Source organism: Bubalus bubalis, chromosome 5, assembly GCF_019923935.1.
Source record: "Bubalus bubalis isolate 160015118507 breed Murrah chromosome 5, NDDB_SH_1, whole genome shotgun sequence".
In the NCBI taxonomy this organism is placed as follows: Eukaryota; Metazoa; Chordata; class Mammalia; order Artiodactyla; family Bovidae; genus Bubalus; species Bubalus bubalis.
The window spans coordinates 53787965-53813016 of record NC_059161.1 but is presented as its reverse complement, the minus strand read 5'-3'; the positions used below and the strand labels follow the sequence as shown (position 1 = coordinate 53813016).

At 39.0% G+C, this 25052-nt stretch overlaps 1 protein-coding gene across 4 annotated transcripts; it reads left to right on the top strand.

Annotated features, from left to right (window-relative positions):
- The first annotated feature begins 2283 nt into the window (after nucleotides 1-2283).
- CNIH4 (cornichon family AMPA receptor auxiliary protein 4) lies at nucleotides 2284-19758 on the top strand. 4 transcript variants are annotated; one of them, XM_044943146.2, is made up of 5 exons: nucleotides 2284-2438; nucleotides 5833-5901; nucleotides 10766-10878; nucleotides 12886-13026; nucleotides 19058-19758. In XM_044943146.2, exons 1-5 carry the CDS (start codon nucleotides 2370-2372, stop codon nucleotides 19068-19070), a joined length of 405 nt encoding a protein of 134 aa, XP_044799081.1. In that variant the 5' UTR covers nucleotides 2284-2369; the 3' UTR covers nucleotides 19071-19758. The 4 variants fall into 4 exon arrangements, with proteins under 4 accessions (XP_044799081.1, XP_006062806.1, XP_006062809.1 ...); XM_006062744.4 differs by lacking the exon at nucleotides 19058-19758 and adding an exon at nucleotides 16079-16272; XM_006062747.4 differs by lacking the exons at nucleotides 5833-5901; nucleotides 19058-19758 and adding exons at nucleotides 4657-4712; nucleotides 16079-16272 and having other exon boundaries at nucleotides 2344-2438.
- Nucleotides 19759-25052: the final 5294 nt, after the last annotated feature.

Below are 25052 nucleotides of genomic sequence, written 5' to 3'. Positions count from 1 at the left end.
AGTATCTTAATTAGAACTGATATTTCTAATCCTGGATTATGGTGCCACCTTTTTAAAAATTAACTCAAGATAAAACAGCTGATAGAGAACATAAGATAGACTGTGTTTTCTGTTTGAACTGGAGGAAAATTAATGTGAGATGAAGTTTATGTTTTAAATAAAATATGGACTAATTTTAATAATATATCTCCTATATAGTCAGTATGGATCATTCATTTGGCAAACACTTATCAAACACCAGTTATTTGCAGGATAGAAGATACTGGTGGTACAAAAACAAATACAATATGTTACTTTCATTGTAAATTTAAGGCATGGTGGGCGAGGCATATAAGGAAGACAGTTAATGTAATAAATGCTCTGATACAGGTATGTTCAAGGTGCAGTGGGAGTGTAATGATAGCTGGTTTATAAATAATCTTTTAGCAGTTCATCTGGCTTTAGCCTATGAACCCTTTATGATCCTATGAACCTAGGCTGTGTCAGGCAAATCCAACTGGTTTTGCTTTCATACTAATTTTCCTATTCATCCTCTTTTCCCCTAAGTGGTTACCTTGCAGAAAAACTTATCACCTTTTCATACATTCAGTGTACCAACAAGAAGGATATTTTTAAAATGTAAATCAGAGTAAAAAATGTAAACCAGATCAAGGTACTTTTATACTTAAAACTCTCCAACAGTTTATCATCTTAAGAGAATAAAAGTTAAAAACTCTTTGCTAGGGGTCTACAAGGCCCAGGTGACCTTGCCCTACAGGCCTCTGACATCCTTTCTTAAAACTTTCTCACCCTTATTCATTTTACTTCAGCTACACTAGCTTTTCCCCCCTGATCTTTAAACACAGGAAGTTCGTATGAGCAATTAGGCCTCTGGGATCTCTCTTCTCAGTGTCTGAAACTTTGCCCGCAAATCTTTACATAGCTATTGTTCAGATTCCAACTTTTATGTCAGTTCCTCAGCTTGGCCGTCTCTGACCAGTTACTCTTCAATCTTAAAACTGCTTGTCATGGATATTTACTTATATATGTATGTGTGCATGTATGGATGTGTCTGTCTCCCCGACTGTAAAGTAAGCTATATAACAAATATATAGCTTAAAATATAAAGGATGTTCTTATATTTTAAAAATATAAAAATAATATTATGCTGCTGCTGCCAAGTCGCTTCGGTCTTGTCTGACTCTGTGTGATCCCATAGACGGCAGCCCACCAGGCTCCACCGTCCCTGGGATTCTCCAGGCAAGAACACTGGAGTGGGTTGCCATTTCTTTCTCCAGTGCATGAAAGTGAAAAGTGAAAGTGAAGTCGCTCAGTCGTGTCTGACTCTTAGCGACCCCATGGACTGCAGCCTACCAGGCTCCTCCATCCATGGGATTTTCCAGGCAAAAGTACTGGAGTGGGGTGCCATTGCCTAATAATAATTCAAAAAATTGTAAACAATTTTTTACAACTGTAAAAAATACAGAGGATATTTTTCTCTTTTATTTATTCTGTATCTTTAAGGTCCAGTATTGGCATATGCTAGCTACTCATAAAATACTGGTTGAATGAATGTATGACTTTCATAAGGTATGTTCCTAGATCCTATAACCCTTTGAAGTTATCTTTTTCTTGGTTAGCTGCTTATTTATTGTGTGTTCCTCCCACACACCCACCTGGTAAGAGCAGCATCTTGTCTGCCTTACTCATTTCTGTATCTCTGGAGTCTACAGAAGTTTTTGGCATATAGAGAAGTGGAGTTGGTAAGTCTGTGGTAAATGAATATTCAATTTTCAAAGATCTTAAAATCTAGAGTGGAGAGAAACATGGCTGTAACGAAGAACAAGCAAGAGACTGTGAAATCTCCGGAGAAACTGAGATCAGGAAGGGCAAGTCTCAACCATCAAGCCAGGAGTACTGAGGTTAGATATGTACTTTGAGATGAAATTCTCTTACCATTCCCAAGTGAGGGGGTCCTGTGGGTCCAGTGCAGAATCTAAAGAATTTAGCACATGGCAAAGAAGTTCTACTGGATATCCAGAAGATTACAAGCGATCAGTAAACACTTGTTGACTAATTGCTCGTCACATCTCTGGAAATAATCAGATTTAGGACAGAGACCTGGTCCACCGCTTTGATAGGTATTCGTACTACTGAACCACATTTCCCAGCATGCATCAGACTTAGGGAGGTCAAGTTTTTTTTTTTTTTTTTTTTTTCCAATGGACTACAACTCCCGGCATGCCGAGGCCTGGCGGAGCGGACTACACGACCCGACAAGCCAGGGCAAAGACTATCGGGAGGCGGGGCGGGGCGGGGCTGGTCGGATCTCTTGAGCCGGTTTGACGGAAGAAGCGGCGCGGCAGCGGTGGCTGCGGCGGCGGAGGAGGATGGAGGCGGTGGTGTTCGTCTTCTCTCTCCTCGACTGTTGCGCGCTCATCTTCCTTTCGGTGTACTTCGTATCCTTGCCTGAGACGGGCGGAGGCCGGCCTGGGGCCCTCCGTCCGAGGGACCGGGCTGGGGTTGGGCCCGTGTGGGGGCCAGGGCAGGGTCGAGGGAACGAGGGAGGCGGCCGGCGTCGGGCGCGGGTACCCTGGGTGCTGGCACTACTGGAGGCGAGCCCGGGCTGGAGGAGGGACCCGGTGGCCCAACTCCGCCCCTCACCTGGGGGGTCCGAGCGGGCCTTACTCGAAGCGCCCGGGCCCGGCCTGCCCGCCGCTTCTGCTCCCCGCGACGCCCAGACCCGCTCTGCCATGCGCCAGCACTGGCACTTGGCTTTTCCTTGTGGCCCTCGGGGGAGAGGGTCGCGGTTTACTTCTTTTTTGGCTCTCGAGAGAGAAGGATCACGATTTGTCTTGCAGCTGTCCTGTGCCCGGGCCCTTCGCCTGATGTCCGGGGTCCGGAGAGCGAGGGCCCACGTCCCAGGGGCGGTCTCTCGTGGACGGTCCCGCGCTGAGCCAGGCGGAGACGATTTGGCGCCTCTTGTCATTCTTTGGGCAACTCCCCCGCTGCCTGCCCCTTTGTTCTCGCGGGTGTTGGAACTTGTAGGGAACCTTTCACATCCCCAAGTTGACTCATTTCAAAAGCGAGTGAAGTGTTTCTTTCACGATGCGGTTTTGTAGGGAGTGCTGGGAACGGTTTGTTTTAAAAAACCAGGTACAGCTGATTATTTCGTTGCCCTTGTTGGTTGCATATCTGTAAATTTCAATATCTATACACGTGATTTAATTCTCCGTTGTTTCTCAACTTTTAGTTTTTTCTGTCGGTGTGTGTTTAAAACTTCCGTATTTTGTATAGCCGTTCGCGCTATAGTATTCAAACTATTTTCCAGGCTAATAAATGGTCGTTGAACTCTAGAAAGCGTGTGGGGCTATCACTTTGCTCTTGAGGAAGCTTCTAGTCTTAGTTGTCACCCAGTGATGTAATGCACAATCAAATTTTAAGTAATTAAATTACTTAAAACTAAGAAAAAGCATGAGAAACTCTTCATTTTATTTTTTCCCCTTGGAAATTATATGCGTCTCTTTCTGGCAGAATTAAACTGTTTGCCAGAGCATTCTGGCATTAGGATGGTTGTACAGAGTATTTTTCAGTGTGGCTTTATAATTTATTACGGACTGGCAACCTGTCAAAGTGGGATGAGACAAAACTTGGAATCAAGACTCCTTGCTTAGCTAGTTATTTGCTATGCACATTGTTTCACCTCTCTAAGCCTCAGTTGTTGTTGTTTTTAATGGGAAATGTTTACTTTCTAGATAGATAGGTGCGTGCACCGTGGAGGTGTGCTAAGCATCTGGCAGCACAATGCCTGCCCCATAGCCAGTGCTTAGTAAATGTTGCTCTGCCTTCCTGCCTCACCCCTCACTGAACAGCAGTTTTTGCTTTAACTGATGGTTTGTGATGAGGAGAACCCTGATTTTTTATTAGGCTTGGGGAACTTGAAAGTGCAGCATCCCTTAGGAAGTTTTTGGTGATCTACCTCTCCCGTGGCATAAGAAACTGGAGCTTAAGTTCAGAGAAATGAAACTTGGATTTCTTTTATTGCAGTTTGGAAAACTAGTCTTGATAATTTAAAATAACCTTGTCTAGGGAATTCCCTGGCAGTTCAGTGGTTAGAACTTAGTGCTCTCACTGCTGGTTTTAGCCCTGATCCTGCAAGCCAGGCAGCATAGCCAAAAAAAAAAAAAAAAAAAAAAGCCTTGGCTTACACAAATTTATGTATATAGAAACATATTAGGTGGAGTTTTAGACTTAAACATTAAGGTATATTCAGGATGTGTTTTGATGAAATTCAGCATATTGTATTTTTGAATAGTTGTACAAGCTTAATAGTAGAGCCGAGAAGTAGAAAATCACCAGAGTATACATTTTGTAGGAATGAGAGTTTTCCTGGACTTTGAACCTAGAAGAAAACATGCAGAGAAGGAAAGGGGTGGATATTCAAAATTAGACAGTCGAGAGCAAAGGTGCAGAGACAGATGTGTTCATGGCATTTCTGGGTGATGGAGGAATAGGCCATCTGGAGCAAAAGGTTGATTTTTGGTGGCAGCCGAAGGTCAGGTTTGGAAAGGCTGGATTAGATTCAGTTTTGGAGGGTTTGACTGTTAAGGAGAAGGGCTTTCACTTTTATCCTCTAGGCAATAGTGAGCCATTGACAATTTTTTGACGTAAACCAAGTGGTGTGTTATGAAGATAAGTCTGCAGAGTAGGTTGGAAACAGGGAAGACTGGAAGGTAAGAAACCACTGGAGAACGGGTTCATTTGGATCTGAGTGGGGTGCTAATTGTGGGCTAATTGTGGGCAGGTGAAAGGAGGGATTAATGTGAGTGGTGTAAGAAAGAAATGATTGACAGAACTTGGTAACAGTTGATTCTGAGATAATGAAACAATCCAGAAACAGCTTTCCATATTTTGAGCCTGGACAAATAATGCTTACGTCATTGAGAGAAATAAAACAAATTGGAGGTGAAACAGTTTGGGGAGAAAGTGATGATTTTGATTTTAGCTGTGTTGAGGTAATAGGGGGGACTATCCATATGGAAATGTGTAGAATTTACTTGAGAGCATTTCTTTTTACCTATTTTATTGGACACTTTCAAACATAAAAGTAGTGTAATAGATCCCATGTTTCTGTTATTTCAGTGATTTTTCAACATTTTGCGATTTCTTTCTCATTTTTCTCTCAACTGTTGTGAGGAGGCTGTGGGAGCATTTTAAAGTAAATACACATTCAGTGGAAGACTTTTCCTTTTTTGTCTTTCTGTCCCTCAGATTTTTATTTGTGTGTCTATATTTTGTGTTAAGACCCATTTTTTTCTGTAAGTCCAGTGTAATATATGTTTACTGTGGAAAGTTTGGTGATAGGGAAAAGTATTGGGAAAACAAACTATCTGTAATCCAACTTTCAAAGCATAAACACTGCTGACTTGCGACCATGCTGAATTTATAGTTTTGTGTCCTATTTTTTCATATCTTAGTTTTCAGATATTTTATGGATATATCATAAATAAACACTTTTTCTGCTGTTGGGAATTAAGGTTTATAACATTTAAACTGTTTATATGGGTCATATTTTCCATTTCTTGTAGCCACTGTTCGACACTTGAGGAATCCTGGTGGAATGTTCCGATATGGGTCACATTAGAATTGCACATAATAAGAGGATTATTTTGTGAAGAATAACTTGTTGAAAGAACATAAATGAGAAAATTTAGGTGTCTAATAAATGAGCTTTAAGGAAAGAACTTAATCTTTTCAAGTCAAATCCAAATCTGCCTTGCAACTGGGGTTGCTTTCTGAAACTTAAATAGTTATTATAAAAGAAATCTAATAATTCCTTATCTTGATCATCAGATAATTACATTGTCTGATTTAGAATGTGATTACATTAATGCTAGATCATGTTGCTCAAAATTAAACAAGGTAAGACATGTCTTTCCTCGTTTTTTGACCTTGAAGACAGTTCTCCATTTTCTGTGCTAGAGATTATTATATATAGTCAGCATATGTGTCTTTGGTATACACTGAGACGTTGGTGGAGCTCCTGTGCTTTGGAATATTTTTAGATCATGAAAGCATACCAGAAGACTTAACTTGAAATTTTGTTTCTTTACTCTTTTTCCTTGTCCCTTTGTCCATTACTCAGACTAGTAAAGGTTCATTATCAGGTAATTGTTCTTGCCTTCTGTGTGGAAACCCCCTCCTTCCTACTCATGGGAAAGAGCTCAGTCTGTCTTTTTTTAAATGAAAGATGACCTTTTTGTGGCTGGATGAGAAATTGAATTAGTTGATTTGTTTTCAGACCGTTTTATCTTTAGTATATAATCAAAATTTTATATTGGCAATAAAACTTTGAATTTTCCAGCTTCTCTAAGTATGAGGAAACCAGTTGGTCCTGATTCATTTTATGAGATGAGTAGGCAAAAGTTTTTTGGATATAAAAGTTCATGTAAAGGGGACTTCCCTGGCGGTCCAGTGGTTAAGACTGTGCTGTGCAGTGCGGCCAAAGAAAAACTTCATAAAATATTTATATATTCAATAAAGTACTTTTATTGTATATAAAAATACAGTGCTGAAAAAAAATACAATACTGAGAAACACGTTTTGGCTTGACCTAAAAATTCTCTTGGGTCTTTTCACATCTTCAGCCTACTTAGTTTCTCTGACCCATGAGGGAAATAGAGTTATACTTGAAAAGTTAAAATTTCTGGCAAACTATATTCCTCCTCTCCTGTCCTTCCCTTCCTTCTTTCCTTCCAATTTTCCAGACTATGGTTTAATACAAGGATAGATTTAAATAAAAGATTGTTTATCTGGTATGCTTTCAGAGTTCTTGTTTTTCCTCAAGATATAATTGAAATATAACATTCATTAGTTTCAGTCCTCCTCATCTTTATTTTTAATTTGTTTAGAATTTAAATTAATTAATTAAAAAAAATTAAAGTCCTCCTGTGTGCCAGGCAGGGTCTTCCCCCTTTTTAAAAAATTGAAGTATGGTTGAATAGGCCTTCTCATCTTTAGAAGAATAATTTTTTACTGAGAGAAAAATCCATCTCATATATGTATATGTGTATGTGTGTTTCATATTTCTTGCTTACTCAGTATTTTCGGTGGATATTTTGTGGGCTTTCTTTTACAAAAATAAAAATTTAAATACAAAGAAAAGATTACCTGGGTTCTTCTATTGAGACAGTAAGTCCTTCAATTTGAAGTAGTTTTTTTTTTTTAATGTTTGTTTTTGTGAAAGTTATACTTGCACACAACTGAAGTTAGAGTATTAGAAGCTCCCAGTGAAAGCAGCGGACCCCTCCTCACCCTTTAAAATCATATCTGTTTTGCCTTTGAGGGGCAACTGATTTCAACACTTGAACTGTTAATTTTTTTCTGATATTTACATTCATATTTCTCTATGTGCATACAATGCTCTTTCTTTCTTTCTTTTTTTTTTTTACTCTACTGCATGGGTTGCAGGATCTCACTTCCCCTACCAGGAATTGAACCCAGGCAGTGAAAGCCCAGAATCCTAACCACTAGGCTGCCAGGGAACTCCCACTACTTCTTGATTTATCAGTTTTTCACATTATCTATCGACTTCTGAGTCAATATGGTAGATTTTGTTCATAGGTACCAACTTCTAAACATCACTCCTGTTTTTCTATTTTTGTTTGCAGGTAAGTTCATATTTAATGTTTATATCATGATGTACTATTATGATTTTTTTTATTGCTGAGCCTTATGGCAGACGGTGATCATATTTTTCTAATTTTTTTTTTTTTTGGATAGCTTGTCTTTTCAGATAACATCTTTAAAGTCTTTCAGTACTATTTTCTACATGGCTCAAACATAAAATAACCTATCAGTTGTATTTTTCCAGGTGACATTTCTCCTCAAGACCTCCATCCTCTTGCTATAGTCTGGAGCAGTTGCTCTTAGACCTTTTCACAGCTTCCATCTTGGGACTCCTGGTTGGATCTCCCGATTCTTGGAAATCATGTCTTCTTTTCTCTTGGCTTACTACCTCATTTTGCTGGAGTAGCTTCTTGAGATTCGGTACATGGGAATTAAATTTTTTGAGACCTTATATGTTTGAAAATGTCTAATCGTTTCCCTTGATTGACAGTTTCTCTGAGTATAGAATTCTAGGTTAGAAAAGACTTCTTTTTTTTTCAGAGTTTGCTTGATCAATGTCTTTTAACTTCCAGTGTTGATGAAGTTGGGAAATCTGGTGCATTTTGATTTCTTGTCCTTTGGATGGAATCTCTCTCTCCCCTTTCCCCCCACCCCCACCTCCATCCTTCCCAGAAGCTTTAGAATCTTTTCTTTATCCTTGGTGTTTTTTCTTTATTTATTTATGGTAATCCTCAGTGTTTGGGAATTTTGCAGGCTTCTGAGAGGTTCCTTCAGTCTGGTAAATTTTCTTCTTTCTCTGATAATGTCGTCCCTCTCTATTTTCTCTCTTCTCTTTCAGCAACTTGGATTTGCTGGATGTTTTTCTGCTGGGTTGATCTGCCAATTCTTTTTTCTTATTCTTGTCCCTTTACTTTTTTTTCTACCTTCTTGTAAGATTTGCTGTTTTATCTTCTGAATTTTCTAGTATGTATATAGTTTATGTTGAACTTCTAATTTCTAAGAGCTTTTTGTTCTCTTGGTTCATACTTGACTCTTTATCTCTCTGGGATATTGATTATAGTAGTTTTTGAAATTTCCTTCTACTTCCTACATTATATCTGTTTTTTCCAAGTTCCTTTCTCTTTCTTTTTCCCCCTTATTTCATACTGAGGGCTTTCCTCAATTTCTGATACGTGGCTGTCTGGTCATACTTAATGATAAAACACTAAAATACTCATTGGAAGCTCATTGGGTGGTACAGGCTATTGACTGATAGGTGGACTTCACTGAGGGTGATTGGTTTCTGCCTTTTTTGGGGGTACCTGAAATGGCAGTTTTTGTAGCTGTTTTCTCTTGTGCCATTAAGGCCCTCCAGAGAAGGATCCTCCAAACTCTTGCCTGGGTGATAACAAACCTTGAGCTAGCATTCTGAGAACAAGTTAGGGGAAGAACACATTGTTAATGAGGGAAGAGAACACAGGACTTGGCTGAAAGTCAGTAAACCAATATACCAGTATAATAAGGTCAAGTGTCACTTCCTGAAACTTTTGTTTTAGGTTTGTGTTTATGTAAAACAAAGTGCAGCCCATAGTAAGAAGTTCAGTTTGAAAGCTACTGCTGCGTGGGTCTGATAACATGGAGGGGAGGAGTAGTACCATCAGCTAACATTTATTGAGTGCTTGCTTTGCATGTGGCTTATGTATGTTATTTGGTCTAATTCTCAATAACAACCTCTTGAGGTGTAAGTATTATTATCTCCATTTTACAGATGAGGAAATCATGATTTAGAGAGGGTAGGTAGCTTCCTAAGATTGCACAGCTAATAGGATAGAGCATGGGTTTTACTCCAGGTTTATTTGACTTTGCAGGTTACACATACTGTGTGTATGTGTTAGTAGCTCAGTTGTGTTCCACTCTTTTGAGACCCATGGACTGTAGTTCTCCAGGCTCTTCTGTCCATGGAATTCTCCAGGCAAGAACACTGGAGTTGGTTGCCATTATAGCATTATGTTAAATTGGTTACACTTTAAAAATAATTTACATATTAAATTTCCTTGTTGATTGCAAATTAGGTTTAAGGCCCAGAAAATCCCTTCTTCTTTGTTTATTTAAAAAAAAAAAAAAAGTAGCCAAAAAATACTATCTGAGGGAATAAATTCCCTGGTGGTCCAGTGGTTAGGACTCTGCACTTTTCACTGCAAAGGTGAGAGTTTAATCCCTGGTTGCACAACTAAGATTCCACAACCCTCCCAGCAGTGGGCCCCCAACCCCCACCCGCAAATGTATCTGAAATCTAAATGCAGGAGACCTGGGGCCAGTGAGTCTGAGCCTCTGTTACATGGGTTGCCCTGCCACTGTGTAGTTGTGTGACCTTGGGCAAGTTACTTAATCTCTCTTGAGTTTTATTTTCCTCCTTTCTGCAAGTTGGGAGTGCCAGTTTCTGGCTCCATAAATACTAGGTGTTAACTTCCATGAAAAGAAAAGTCTTTAAAAAAAACAAAAGAAAAGAAGAAACATTTTCTACTCATAGGAGGGGAAGACTATTGGTGAATTGAGAGCCTGACACAGTAGCTCTTGATACATGAGAACTAGAATATTACACAATAAAGAGCATAGATAAGGGCATTGGGTGCTATAAAAGCAATAGTCTGGGATTCTTTTATCCTGGTCCTTTATCATATTTGTTCAACTTTGAACTGATATTGTAAGCTGTTAAAGTACTGTGTTTTTTTTTTTTTGGTAAATGTGAGATTATTTTCCCCAGGGTTCTGGAGCTTGGAAATGTATAGATAGATACTCTGACTTGAAAGGCAGCATGAATGTGGATATAAACCATCCCAAATTAGAGTAAGAGATTTTAGCACAGATATTGGAAAAGAGAGTAAATAATATTCTGTTTTTTCTCTAGTTGTCATTCATACCTGCTTAGTGAATGAATCTGAACCTATGCTTAGGATAAAATGTAATTAAAGTTTAAGTGCATTATTTTTAAGCTGTGTCCTGATATATTTGCAAGGGGTAAGCAATGATAGCAGTATGCAAATCTGGGACATCTGAGTCTAAAAATAATCTTGAAAAACTAGCTTGGAAGATATACTCCTTTGATTTAGCTTCAAGTAACATGTACATTTAGGAAGAACACAGCATGAGATGTGATAACTGTGTTCTTCCCTTGCAGTGGGTAATTCCAGAATTGGTTGGCCATACTCTTGTCACTGTACTAATGCTCATCTCATTGCACTGGTTCATCTTCCTTCTCAACTTGCCTGTTGCTGCCTGGAATATATATCGGTGAGTACGTTCTGTTTATTGTTTTGTTTAGAGAAAAAAATTTAAGATTTGACAGCTTTCTTTTCTCCAATAAAACATGCTACTCATAAATGATAGCAGAACGCGTCATTAAATGAGCATACATTTTTATTCACTTTGGTATATTGGGCAAGTAGCAATTTGCATGGCTCAGTCTTGTAGTAAAAACACAAATTTACATGTGTAAGTTAAAAAAATATTTAATGTTGTAATGTCTAAAGACTTGTGAGTTGTTTTTTCCTTATCTACCTTTTTTCTTTATGAATAATGAAAAACCTGAGAATATAAGGTCTTTATTATTTATATCTGCAGTTTTTAATTATAGTGTACATGAAATGCTCTGAAGAAAATTTCATTTTAAATCTTGCATGCTAAATAATGTAAAAATGTTATCCAGATATTCATTTGGGCTACTAGGATTTGAGGGAGAATTTAAGATTTGTGGACCTCAGAGAGCCATTTGCATTTCTCAGAAGCCATAATTGAGAAACCTAATGGTGAGAAACCCAAGGTTGGACTAGAAGAGGCTTGGACATGAGAGAAGGAAGAGGTCATGAACGGTACTAGGTTAGGACATGCATGTTGTGCAGATGGTACAGTGTGAATGCTGAAGCTCAGATGCTTAAACTCACTGATGCTCTCAAAATTACCCAGTTTTCTTACTTGTAAAAGGAATCATTGAGGAAGATTATCATTTGTAATACTGTGTACATAGCGGTATTCCATAAATATGAAGTGTTGTATGTTATCAGGAGCCCCACAGACTTCACAGTATGTTAAATGCAGTGTCTTCAAGATGTTTTAAGTTTGAGTCTGAGTCTGTGGGAACACTGAATTGAATTGGTCTGGTTTGGGGACTAAGTGTGTGCTTTCCATGGCCTTTATCTTCTGTACCAACTTTGTAGCCCTGTTCTCCTCCCCCCACTGTGGTCATACCTCCATCACTATAAAAAGTACAGTTCTTATTTGTCAAAACAGTATTTAATTTAATATTTAGATGTAAATTAAATTAAATCTAAATAAAATTTATATTTTAATTAAATCTAATCTTTTTTTGAGTCATGTAATGTTAGGTACTGCGTTTGTGTCTGAACTATCCATTTATAGTCTTCACTGAAGAAGAGTTTTACCACAGTAGCATTTATTCTAAATAATTCTGTCTTCTTGAAATTGGTCTTTTATGGTAAGTATTGTTTATTTACCCTGCAGATTGAGACACATCTATTGATCAGCAGGAGCATCACATATGAGTGTTCTATTCTGGGTTTCCCAGGTTGCATTAGTGGTAAAGAATCTGCCTGTGCAGGAGATGTAAGAGATGTGGGTTCTCTCCCTGGGTCAGAAAGATTCCCTGGAATAGGAAATGGCAACCCACTGTAGTATTCTTACCTGGGGAATCCCATGGATAGAGGAGCCTGGTGGGCTAGTCCATAGGGTCACAAAGAGTTGGTCATGACTGAAGTGGCTTAGCGTACATTCTGGATGTAGAATCTCTGTTTTTAGTGTCATCTGTGAAATGGGAATAATGTTTGACACTACTCTTCCTTATAAACACGTTGTGAAGGTGAAGGGAATTGCATTAATTAATTTAGAACTTTGTAGATGAAGAAGTTTCTAAGAACTTGATCAAGTTGGTTTGGTCTTTGCAGCTCCTTTCACTTGTCTCAAGGAAGATGGCTATAGATACTACTGATTCAGTAGTTTTCTACAAAAAATGAGTAAAAGGGTCTTAGTACATAAAATATCCTTTTCTAGAATATTAGTGGATTTGTTTCAGAGGGCAGAAATTATACCAAAAATTAATAGTAGTGTATCCTTCAAAGGAAAACTTAAGTCATGACCTGTGATATCATTATACCCTGTCAGTATATGGTCTGAATATGACTGATTCATTTTTAAAGTTTGATTATTACTGGTTACTTATTTTTCAGTGTTTATGCTGATGGTTTGATTTTCTTTCTAATGTATGTACGTCCTTTAATTTATCAGGTACATTATGGTGCCAAGTGGTAACATGGGAGTATTTGATCCAACAGAAATACACAACCGAGGGCAGCTGAAGTCACACATGAAAGAAGCCATGATCAAACTTGGCTTCCACCTGCTCTGTTTCTTCATGTATCTCTACAGGTGAGTTTACAGTCCTCTTGGCATTTCCCCGGATGCCATGCCTGCTTTTGATGGGTGAGATATTACTATTCTGTGAGATTTTATTTGGACATTGCAAAACTTTTGGGAGTTATGTTTCTTGTGACTTAGGTAGATTTTTTTTATGTCATGTCATTGAATCAGCATTCTGTCTGACCTGCAGTAGAGTTACTCCATGTTATTAGTTACTCCTTAGCTGTGGAGGCTGTCCACAGGCTTAAAACGGTCTTTGCTCTTCTTTCCCTGCCCTAGTGTCCAGTTATGAGGTCTTACTGCCTGTTTTAAGCATTTCTAAATGTACTCCCAGAGACTTTCCCACTCATGGGTCTTCTGGGAGTCAGACCACTGACAGCAGTTCTCAACAACTTTTATCCATACTGGGCTGAGCTTTTTGGTGTTAGGGAATTTAGATGTGATGGCCTTCTCTCCAAGATGCAAGTGGTCTGTTCTGGTAAGATAGCATCAGTCTTCCAGTTAGATTGGAAGTAAGAATTAATATGAAGGATTAGCTGTCAGATACTGCAAGCCTTATGCTATCCTGTTTTAAAATTAAATTTATTACCTAAAGTTTTAGAGATAATATGCCACTTCTTTCCTTACCCATTATAGATCCATAGGATAGACCAAAAAATAGAAAAAAAATTGTCATGCGTGTGTATGATTTGGTTAAGCCTTTAAGAGGCTAGCAGTCAAGGCTTAACTTTTGTATCCAAGCGTAATTATATCATATTTGTTTTCCTGAGGTAAATTTTAATTTTCACATGGGCATAAGACTAGTGGGAAAAAACTTATACTGAATTAAACTCCTGTCACTCAGAAGAGTCCTAATAATTAGAAATTGTACATAGATAAGAATTTCTAAAAATTGCTATTTTCTGAAATAGCTTAGAAGTCAGAGCCATTTTAGCCTCTGCCTGAAAAAGCAGGCTTCCTAAAATTCTTTTGCTGTGCTGATTCCACCCACTAGCATAAATTAGGTTGAAATTAGAGTTTAGGTGGTTTCCTTTTTACTATTTATTTTATTTGCTTTCCTATATTTAAAAAAATAGGACCAAAAAAGCACAGTAGTATCAGTTTCTGGTTCTCATACCCTAACTTATTGCTCATGTGTTTAATTTTTAATCCTAGCATTAAAGATGCAAAGATCCTAGCATAAAGAATAAAGAGCAAAGAAGTTTAATACTAAGAATACAGTGATACATCTATTCTCATTTTTATTACTTTTAAAGTCAAACCATATGAAGGTATCATTACCATCATATATGTTCCCTTCTCTTTGTCAGAGGCAAAAAGCAAGGTGGTTATCCTTTCTTCATCCTCCTCTCCCCTCCAGGTTTTATGTTTTTGGAGAGTAAACTAGAGTGGATGCCTCCTGAGTCTTGATAACATGAGCTTCTGGAGACATCTAGGGGCACAGCCAGTGTAGGTACACTTCCGGGTGTAAACAGGATTAGGGAACAGTATCTTGCTTAGTAGAAAAAGTCTTAGGATTTTAAAATTGACAAGACTTTCTTAGTTCCTAGCTATTGAATTTAAAGAGATGGGAAGATGTACTGAAGACTGGGGATTGGAAGAATCAGAAAGCAGTTGAGGGCAGGTTTAAGGAAGGGTCCTTTACAATGAAATAATAGATAGGCAACCTATAAAACTGGTTTGACTGAGGAGCTGCATTCTTCACTGAATGCGTCCTTTTTCTTTCTTTCCCCTTCCCTTCTTAGCTTATCATTTTTAGCCATGGTGCTATTGCCTTATTCCTTGGCATTTCCCTGTAGCCCAGGGATTCAGGATGGAAGAGGAATTTTCTCTTAGCTTTTGGTTGTTGTCTTTAAAAAGTGTGTATAATTCTGAATCACCAATTTCTAATGTAGGGATTTATGCTGCTCCTTCTGGATCGCCTGCCACCACTTGCATGGTGCGTTGCACCAGGGCACTTTGTGGACACTTGGGGTTTGTTAGAATTAAAGGGAAAAAATGCCCATCTTCTATAGAGATTGGTGGAATCTATGCCTTTGGAGTTTGTTGGGTACTAATCTGGTGGAAGCTACTACTTCCTTATGGTGTGACCCAGGGCAAGTTTCTTACCCTCTCTGTGCCTCAGTTTCTTCATCTGAAAATGAGATAATAATAGTATCTGCCTCATGGGATTATGATACAGATTAAATGAGATAATGCACATAAAGCACTCTGGTTTTTGCCGACCTCTAGTAAACTCTAAAAAACACATTAAAAAATATTAGTTACTACCATTAATTTGTGCTATGCAGTGCTTACTCTTAGTTTTGTTAAATTTGGACAACTAATCACTTTTAGCAGTAGTAATGTAAGGGTATTTCTGTGTTTTTTAGTCATTTGATCTCAGAGCAAGGCTGATTCCTGTTAAAAATGATAGTCTTGTTACTCTTGTTAAATGTGATGGTTTTAATGGAGCATTTATTGAGTGATCACCACGTCAGACACTGCATTTGATACAGAGGAGCAGCACAGAATCCCTGTGTCGGAGTTGGGACCCTGCTGATGGCAGTATGTGGGTGTCACCTGGAAAATGAAAGTGGACAGGAGCTGAGGCATGCAGAGGCGATGGAGCTCTGGAAGGAGGCCTGGCCACTGCTGGGGGCTGAGAGGCCGGCTTCCCAGAGGAGGTGCCAAAGCTGGGGGTCATGAAGCCTGAGAGTAATGTAGGGTGTGAGAGGAGGGGTTCCAGGAGTAGGAACAACATGTGCAGAGACCTCCATAGAGAATTAAAGTTTGTTCCTTGGATATAGCCTGTTTTTCCTCAACTATAGTCCAACGTTGGTTTTAGGTTATACTCCCCACCCTCGCCTCTACCCCAGGTTTCTTTCTTTCCTTCCTTCCTTCTTTCTTGAAACATAAGAGCCTCTTGGTGCCCCAATATAGATCTTCTTCCCTTTAGGTATTGCTTTTTGCCCAAATGAGTGTCACCTGGTGAGCCTTAGGGCTGCAGGTCTGTACAGAACAGACTCTGTAGGAACATTCCTAAGGAAATGTTAGTAACATGACTTTCTTCTCTCCACAGTATGATTTTAGCTTTGATAAATGACTGAAGCTGGAGCAGCCGTGGTTGAAGTCAGCCTACACTACAGTGCACAGTTGAGGAGCCAGAGACTACTTAAATCGTCCTTAGAACCGTGACCATAGCAGTATATTTTTTCCTCTTTGAACAAAAAATATTTTTGCTGTATTTTTACCATATAAAGTATTTAAAAAACATGAATTGAGTTTTTGTAGCTTTCTGGTTCTCAACTTTAGCCTGAACCCCCAACATGTGAAGGTGTGTTTCATCATCTGTGTATACAAGACAGTTATTTGTATGTAGGAAGAGGACTCATTCCAGCCTTGCATGCCAAAGAGTAAAGGACATGCTGTAAACGGAAAGTGTAATAGATAAGCAAGGTGGCTCTTCAGGTCAGGAGTACAAAACCATACTGTTGTTAGCCTGGGCAAAGGAAGAAAGAAACTAAACTACCCTTTTGCCTATATTGTGGCAGCTTCCTGTATTTCACATGGTTTACAAATTTATGGGACTGTAAGCCAAATATCTTTTCATAAGAATGTTAAAAATGACATTTCAAAAAAAAAAAAATTTCTTTGCTGAATTTGTGAAGCCTTATAAGCCATTACAGGTACAATGTAATTCCTGCCTATAGAAAGGAAAATAAGCCAAAACAAATTTTATCAAGAGCTTTCATTTAAAAGCCACTGCCTCCACAATCACCCTTGAACACATACACTCTCACTGGCTCTTGCTGGATCTTGGTTTTGTATTCTAATTGATCTAATTATATTTGATCTCTCGGGTATGTCTTTTAATGGGTTTGGAGAGGTGATTTGGTAAAAGATGCTCATCAGGTTAGATGCAGGAGTAGCTGGTCATTCGATGTCAGTGAAATTGATCCTGTCGCCAGTCTGCTTGGTGCCTGACTGATACTTCTGTCCTGCTGCACTGACCGCTTTGTCCATGTCATGGCATAGCAATATCTAACCAAACTCGGTTCCTTGGAGTATTTGTCAATTCTTGCAGTTGTTGAGAGAAGTTAACCTCTTAGGTTCTGTTTGCCAGGTGAAGTGAACCTAGCATTTTATTCTCAGTTCTCCTTTGTGTTTTAATGTCTCTTAGGCACTGGTATTTAGGCGAAACATAGCTGTGTTTTATGACAGAGTCCAAAGAGATTCTTTAGTCTGTGGAGGCAGAATTGGTTAGCCAGATAAGTTGTATGGTCACCAAATATCAAATGTTGCATGTCTTTTCAGCCTTGGACTAGGCCTTGGCTTGGCAGAAGCCAGAGAGCCACTAAGCAAAACTCTCTTTATGGACAGACCCACATTTTGAGGATGGTGGTATGCCCTGTCCACACGTGAAAGGAAGGGTGAAATGGCAGCAAAGTAAACTTGGTTCTTTTGGTCTGCAAGTCTCAGAATTTGCTCCTTGGGGTTATCTTGTATTTCTTCCAGGCAAAGAGCCAAGGAGCTGTAACACAGAAGTTAGTGTGTTTGCATCCCTCTTACCTTTTCTTTCTTAGGCACCTTCCTCTGTTTAAAAAAAAACTCACTTAACTGGCTGTATCCCTAACTTCCAGTGCCTTTAAATGTTCTGCTCAAGCTTTTAAAGCAGTGAAGGTGTTGGAAAATTTTAGAACTGAGAGATAAATAAGCTACTTCAGGAAGCTCAAAGGTAGTGGAGGACTGTTGAACAAAATGTTTTACCTTCTCATTCAAATATTCTTTTTTAAAAAATGCCAATATTCACAATGTTGTGTTAGTTTCATATCTATAGCAGTGATTCAATCTTTATTTTATTCCATTATAGTTTGTTACAAGGTATTGAATATATCAAGTATTCCCAGTAACCAAAATAGAAACTCCATGTAGTTGAGAGCATCTGGCTGTCAGTTTGCATGTCGTCGGGCACAGAGCAGAGGCTGAGCAGATCAGAAAGTTGCCTTGTTTACAACAAGACAGGAGCTCTTTACTTCTGAAACATTAACTGTGGCTAAAAGCAAAACCACCTTTCTTCTATTGCTTGTCTGTATCAAAGCCAGGAAAGGGGGTGACTCTAGTTTTGTATGTTTTAGGGGCTATTCTACAAATGATGAAAAGAGGAAAAGAGCAGTGACTTTTAAGAGCTGTGGTTAAGATGCTAAAGATTACTTTTTATGCTTTTATGTGACTGGAGAGTTGCAGAGGCCTTTAGAAATCCTTTGGTCTAAGTTCATCTTAGCGATAGAGAGCAGAGCCCCGGGGACTGCATCTGGAATCCTGATGGTTAGGCTAGTGTTCTCTCTCTCCTGTCATTCCTCTTCCCTGTCTGTGAAGACAGTACCCAGGGCCCAGCCAGTGAAGGCTGCAATGGCGTGCTCCTGGGTGCAAAATACTTTTATCTGTGTGTTCTGTCCTTTTCCTTCCCTCCCTTCAGTGGTAGCAGGTGCCCTTACTGATCATGGGACTCTCAGCTAAGAGAGCTGAAGAAAGATCTAAGGTACAGCTTGGTTTTTCAAAGCCTGACAGCCACCTTTTCATGCCACACAGATGACAAAGGAATAATATTGTCCAAATCTGCTTCCCCACACCTGAACTTTGAGAGATAAGAAAGCTCCCCAATGGAACTTTTTCTTCTGTGCTCTCACCACTTTCTATCTGGTATTATGGTCATTTATATGCAATTCATCTCTCCTCCTAGACTGTACACTCCTGGAGGGCAGAGTATATTCTTATTCATGTTTGTATCTTCTTCCTGTTGCTCCTGGCACCTAATACAGTGCCTTGCACACAGAAACAATAAATGATTGTTGAATGAATGAATAAATCTGACATAGAAGAAGGGGGATGGACTAAGGAAGTAGACAGTTCTGGGTTCAGATTTTCAATCCCTGCATCTTCCAGTTAAAGTTATTAACCTCAAGCCTCAAGTTTCCTCATGTGCAAATTAAAGATGATACTACTTATAAGAAAAAAAAAAAAAGGTAAATCTGATTGTGTTGTTCTATTGCTCTTTCAGCTTGCAGTCTTAACTGATGTCCTTTACGTCAGAGAAGTCAGAAGTAATGGAGCAACATAATCAAAGTCTACCGTCGGTTTTCGAGGCAGTCACATTATGGAATGTTCTAAGACATGCTAGGTTAGGAAAGGAAACAGCTGTATTTGGTGCACTTGAGACTTGTGAACTTTACTCACAAGTAATATTTTGTCAGTAATTGTGATAAGAATTATTATGTACTAGGTATAATTATTCTCAAATGTAAATAAAATTGTTCTAATATATGGGAACAGGCAGCAAGACCGAGAAAGGAAATCTGAAATTCTATGCTTATTATCTAGATTGGTGCCACCTGAATGTATGTACTTTAGGCCAGATTTACTATTTTGCAATGTAGTGTAACAAAGCTTGAGAGTCTTGGTGTAGTGACACTCCAGTGAGTAAGGTCATTCAGAGAAGGGGCTGTTACGCCTTTGTGAGAACTTGTCAGTGAAGCCTTTTGGTTTTAAGCCATATTTACCATGAAAATTCTAAGATAGTAGTCAAACTGTTTTGCTCTAAATATAGTCTGAGGACTGAGGGGCATTCAAAGCCTTAGGGGTTAGCATTGTGAACTTCAGTAACCACAGTAATAATTACCTTTAGGACATAGATGTTAAAGGGACTGATCACTAAGTTGGTACTGAGCTCAAATTCTCTTCAGAATAAATTCTTTGATAAAAGCTGTTTTTGCTTTCAATTGCTTCCCTCTGAAGCTGGGTGAGGAAGAGTGAGTGGGTGGGCAGTCCAGATCAGCTAGCTGAGAGTTCAGAGGTTTGACTGTGGCTTCCCTGCTGTGTATTTGGTTTGCTGCTCCCATTTACGGAGCAAGCTTGGTTTCATCTGTATTAGTTCCCATTCAACATTAGTGCCTAGTCAAAAAGTGAGTCAGCTTAACAAAAACTGAATTTGCTGTTCTCCAGCAGAGCACCTTGCGTGTAGAGGTTGAGAGGACTAGGAAGGTGCCAAGTTACACCCTACGACATCATCCTCTCCAGCCATCTCTCGTGTTCTTGGTTCACTTTTAAACATGCTGTGTTTTATCAGTCCCCACTGTGTTACTGACCCAGGGGACATAGTTAATCTTAAATATGATATTTTAAGTACCATATACTCTTAGGGTAAGAGACTGGCACTTGAACAAGGAAGGAGCTTGCATCCTTCATGTGTTTTCACAGCTCAGTTCATTCAAATGGATAACTCTGAAGGAGAGGATATAACAGGAAATCAAGTTCTAGAGTCTGATCTTATCATTTGATCTGATCAGCAGCCTGTTTCACAGACTGGATGCAAACCAAGTGAGGGTTGAACTCAACAGCCCAATTAAAAGCAAGTTTGGCTGCCACTGCATCTAATGTCTAAGAGACCTGCAGGGCAAGGCTAGTCTTCTGGTGTAAGTATATAAAATACTAACTTTTGGGAAGACAGTAATAGGACTAGCCCACGTTAATTGGTAATTTTCTATTTTACCAGCTCCAGTGCATTCTTGTTTTATCCACAACCTACTACCTTCCCTCCCTCACCTATTTTGAAGCCAGTACTAGACATTACATATGTAATATTTTTATAAGATAAGGTTCTTAAAACACACAGTCCCAATATCATACATAAATTGGTAACTACTTAGTACTAAATAGCCAATTGGTGCTCCGATTTGCCCCACTGGCTCAAGTTTTACAATTTGTTCACATCAGGATCCACCAAAGATCTGTACATTCACTTGATTAGTCTCTTTTAAGGCTCTTAATCTACTAAATTCCCCCTTTTTTCCTTTGCAATTTATTGAAGAAATGGTTTCATTTGACATAGCAATCAAGTCATTTGTTGTGTAGAACTTGTAGTATTCTGGCTTTTGCTGACTGCATCCTCTGCCATAAACGCTTAAAAAAAAATCGTTTGTAATTTTACTGTACATTCTCACCCATCACAATGCTGTCTGATAAGATACTGTTAGATCCTTTCTTAGGTAAGGGAACTAACTTAAGTACTTGCCTAAAGCGACATGCAAGTTACAGGATTTGTATTCAAGTCTGATGATTCCAAAACCACTACTTCTAACCACTACTTTATAAAGTAATTGAGATATTCATATTTACTGTGGAGGTTTTCTTCTATAAAACTTCATGAGCTTGTTTTATTATATGGAGAAATATCTAGAACTTCAAAGATGTCATATTCTTCTATGAACTACACAGTTAATTAGAATCAGTCAAGTGTGCCCTTAAATGTTGCCTATCTTTGACAAGTTTTAAGTCAATTTTTAATCCAGGGTTAAGTGGCCATCTACAGACCAAGTAAGGTTTGTATGACATAGTGGCTAAAAGCATAAGCTCAGCGGCACCTGGCTTTGAATCCCAGTTCCTTCATACCAGTTATTTAAACCTACTTCCCTCATTTGTAAAATGGAAATTAGTATTTGCCCCATGAGGCTACCTTGAAAATGAGAATTAAATGAGAATGAAATGAGTGGCTCATCCACAGTGACTGGCCTAAAGTAAGCACCAAATACATTAGCCCAAAGGAATACCTGTTCTGTAATCGTGTTACTTAACCAACTAGTGTATAGCTTTGTGGTTGAGCCGTTGTCTGACTCTTTGCAACCCCATTGACTATATCTATACAGTCTATGGAATTCTCCAGGCAATTCTACTCGAGTGGGTAGCTGTTCCCTTCTGCAGGGGACCTTCTCAACCCAGGAGCTGAGGGGGTCTCCTGCATTGCAGGTGGATGAGCTACCAGGGAAGCTTAAGTGCTGTGGTTGGCCCCTGTCAATACCATTCTTGCTCCTACTTTTAATTCTTGGTCTCACTGCTAAAGTAATGTAGCACAGTCCCAGTTTTCAAAAACCACCAGTAAGTGCCAGCTGACAACATACAGTTACCTCATGTGTTAACAAATCTGACTCATGATCTGAAGATGGCTTAGAAATCTAAGTTAAAAAAGCCTTCAGTTGAGTCCCAAGTGCACCTGGATTTAGGAGTTAAAATCACAGGCTTTGGAATCAAAATGAGTTTGAAAATCCCAATGCTACCACCTATTTACTGTATTAGTTTCTTAAGCCTGAGTTTATCACTGAAAAAAAAGTGAGCAATACTTGCTTACAGAGATACAAGTTTAAATAATGTATATAAAGTACCTGGTATCCAATAAGCACTCCAATTATATACACAAACATTAGGAGAAAGTATACAAAGGAAAAGGAAATTAAAACCAAACCAGTTGATTTATCAATCAATTCTTTCTGGACAAGGAAACAATCTTACTGAAAAGGTCTTCATATTTAAACATAGCATGAAAGAACTTTTAGAACAAATTTTTCATTGATAATAAAATCAAGACCCTTTTTCTGAATTCACAGGCTGCAAACTGGTATTTTTCCATTTGGGGGATGAGGGAAGGTTAGTATTTGGAAACTATTTGGTATACAACTCCCAATTCAATATGTAGCTGCATTTTAATATTATATTAAAAAGGAAGCCACACAGGACTTATATGAAGAACATTAATATATTTATTTGAATTGTAGATAGTCTATCACCATGGCTAATTATATCTTAAATGTTTTCCCTGAGGCTATAAAAAGAAAAAAGGCTTGGACTCATTACATCCATATAATACAGTGACCAAAGAAGCCACTATCTTCACATCAGAAAAAGAAATGCTCATGGTAAGCACACTCACCAAGTTTGAGGGAGAAGAGCCCACTGCCATAAAACCAGTGGCAGGCACCTAGAATTGTTGGAAGTATTGACTGACTACTCCAGGATTCTTGCTCAGGAAATCCCACGGACAGAGGAACCTGGTAGGCTTGCAAAAGAGCCGAATATGACTCAGCATGAGCCCGAGTGACAGGATGACTCGGGTGATTTTGTTCAATGTTTACAGGTTTAAGTCTTTCTGGAAAAAATGTCAAGTCATGAAATGATGTAACTAAAGACCAACTTTTCTCTTGCTTAAGTGGAAGAGAATTGTGTTTTTAAAATACAACTCTACTGTCAGATTTATTAAGGTTGGGAAGTTTTCTATACCTGCTGGGATCTGGCATGAAGCTTTAAAGAGAGGGATAAAAAAGATATATATAAATAAAAAAAAATAAAGAGGAATAATCTGACTAAGCTAAATCCACCAAGTGTAGCTGTATATTTAAAGACTCAAGTAGAAAAAGTTCATCTTGCCTGTTGATCAGAGCAAGTGGCAACCATACCTTTGAAGAGGGGAGCAGCGTGTGGAAGCACTACTCTCTCTGCCTCACCAGTGGGTCTGCTATCCTAAGCTGACTCTCCACTCACTGCCTGCCAAATGCAGATTTTCCACATTTGAACTTCCTTCTACTGTGCAGAACGTCGTTCTTAGCAGTAAAAATCATAAAGCCTACTTCTGTAGTAATTCACTGATGGGCACTTTTTCATTTTCATAAATACAAGTGTACTACATAGCTTTGTATATATTGAACGTGTTCTCCAAGGAGATCTTTAAAGAACTATATATCTGTTATGAAATAAATTTTAATTTCAAATTGGAAATGTATTTTCGCCCCTTGTCAGCATTCCCACTGCCTAACTGCACAATTTCAGATGTAGTAGTATTTTTGAAACTTTTCCAGTCCTGTGGCTACTGCTGGGTCTTCCAGATTTGTGGATATATTGAATGCAACACCTTGATGGCATCATCCTTTAGGGACTCCATCGCATCCACTAGCTTTATTAACAGCAGTGCTTCCTAAGGCCCACTTGACTTCGCTGCATAAAATGTCTGACTGCGTTACTGACCACACCATCATAGCAATCCAGTTCATTAAGATCTTTTTGGTACAGTTCTTCTGTGTGTTCTTTCCATCTCTTTAGCATCCACTAGGTCTCCACCATTTCTGTCCTTTATTGTGCCCCTCTTTGGGTGAAATGTTCCTTTGGTATCTCCCAATTTTCCTGAAGAGATCTCTACCCCTTTCTGTTGTTTTCTTCTAGTTTTATACACTGTTCATTGAAGGCGGCCTTCTTTTCTCTGTGCTGTTCTTTGGAAATCTGTTTAGTTGGATATACCTTTCCCTTTCTCCCTTGCTTTTTGCTTCTCTTCTTTGTTCAGCTCTTTGTAAAGCCTCCTCAGATAACCACTTTGCCTTCTTGCTTTTTCCTTTGGGATGGTTTTATTCGCTGCCTCCTGTATAATATTATGGACCTCCGCCGGTAGTTCTTCAGGTACAGTTAACTTGATCTAATCTCTTGAATCTATTTGTTACCTCCACTGTGAGAGCTGGACTGTAAAGAAGTGAAATGAAGTCAAAGTCGCTCAGTTGTGTCCAACTCTGTGACCCCATGGACTATATACAGTCCGTGGAATTCTCCAGGCCAGAATACTGGAGTGGGCAGCCTTTCCCTTTTCCAGGGGATCTTCCCAACCCAGGGATCAAACCCAGGTTAAGGCAGACTGCCAAAGAACTGATACCTTTGAAGTGTGGTGCTAGAGAAGAATCCTCAATGTCCAATGGACAGCAAGGAGATCAAACCATTCAATCTTAAGGAAAATCAACCCTGAATACTCACTGGAAGGACTGACGCAAGCGGAAGCTCCAATATTTTGGTTATCTGCTGTGAACAGCCCAATCATTGGAAAAGTCCCTGATGCTGGGAAAGATTGAGAGCAGAAGGAGAAGAGGGCATCAGAGGATGAGTTAGCTGGTTGGTATCACTGATGCAATAGACATGAGCTTGGACAAACTTCAGGAGATGATGAGTGACAGGGAGGCCTGGCGCACTGGAGTCCATGGGGTGCAGAGTCGGACACGACTGGGTGACTGAACAACATTTTTGAACATGCGGCATATGAGTCCTTTAAAATGCAAATGTTCCTGTAGATTTTCTAAATTAATCCATAGTTACATACAATAGCTCTTTAAAAAGATAACTGGCTAAGCAGTGCTTTGTTAGACACTTAAAAAACTCCAGGTGAATCTATGGATGTCAAATTCAGCAAACTGATT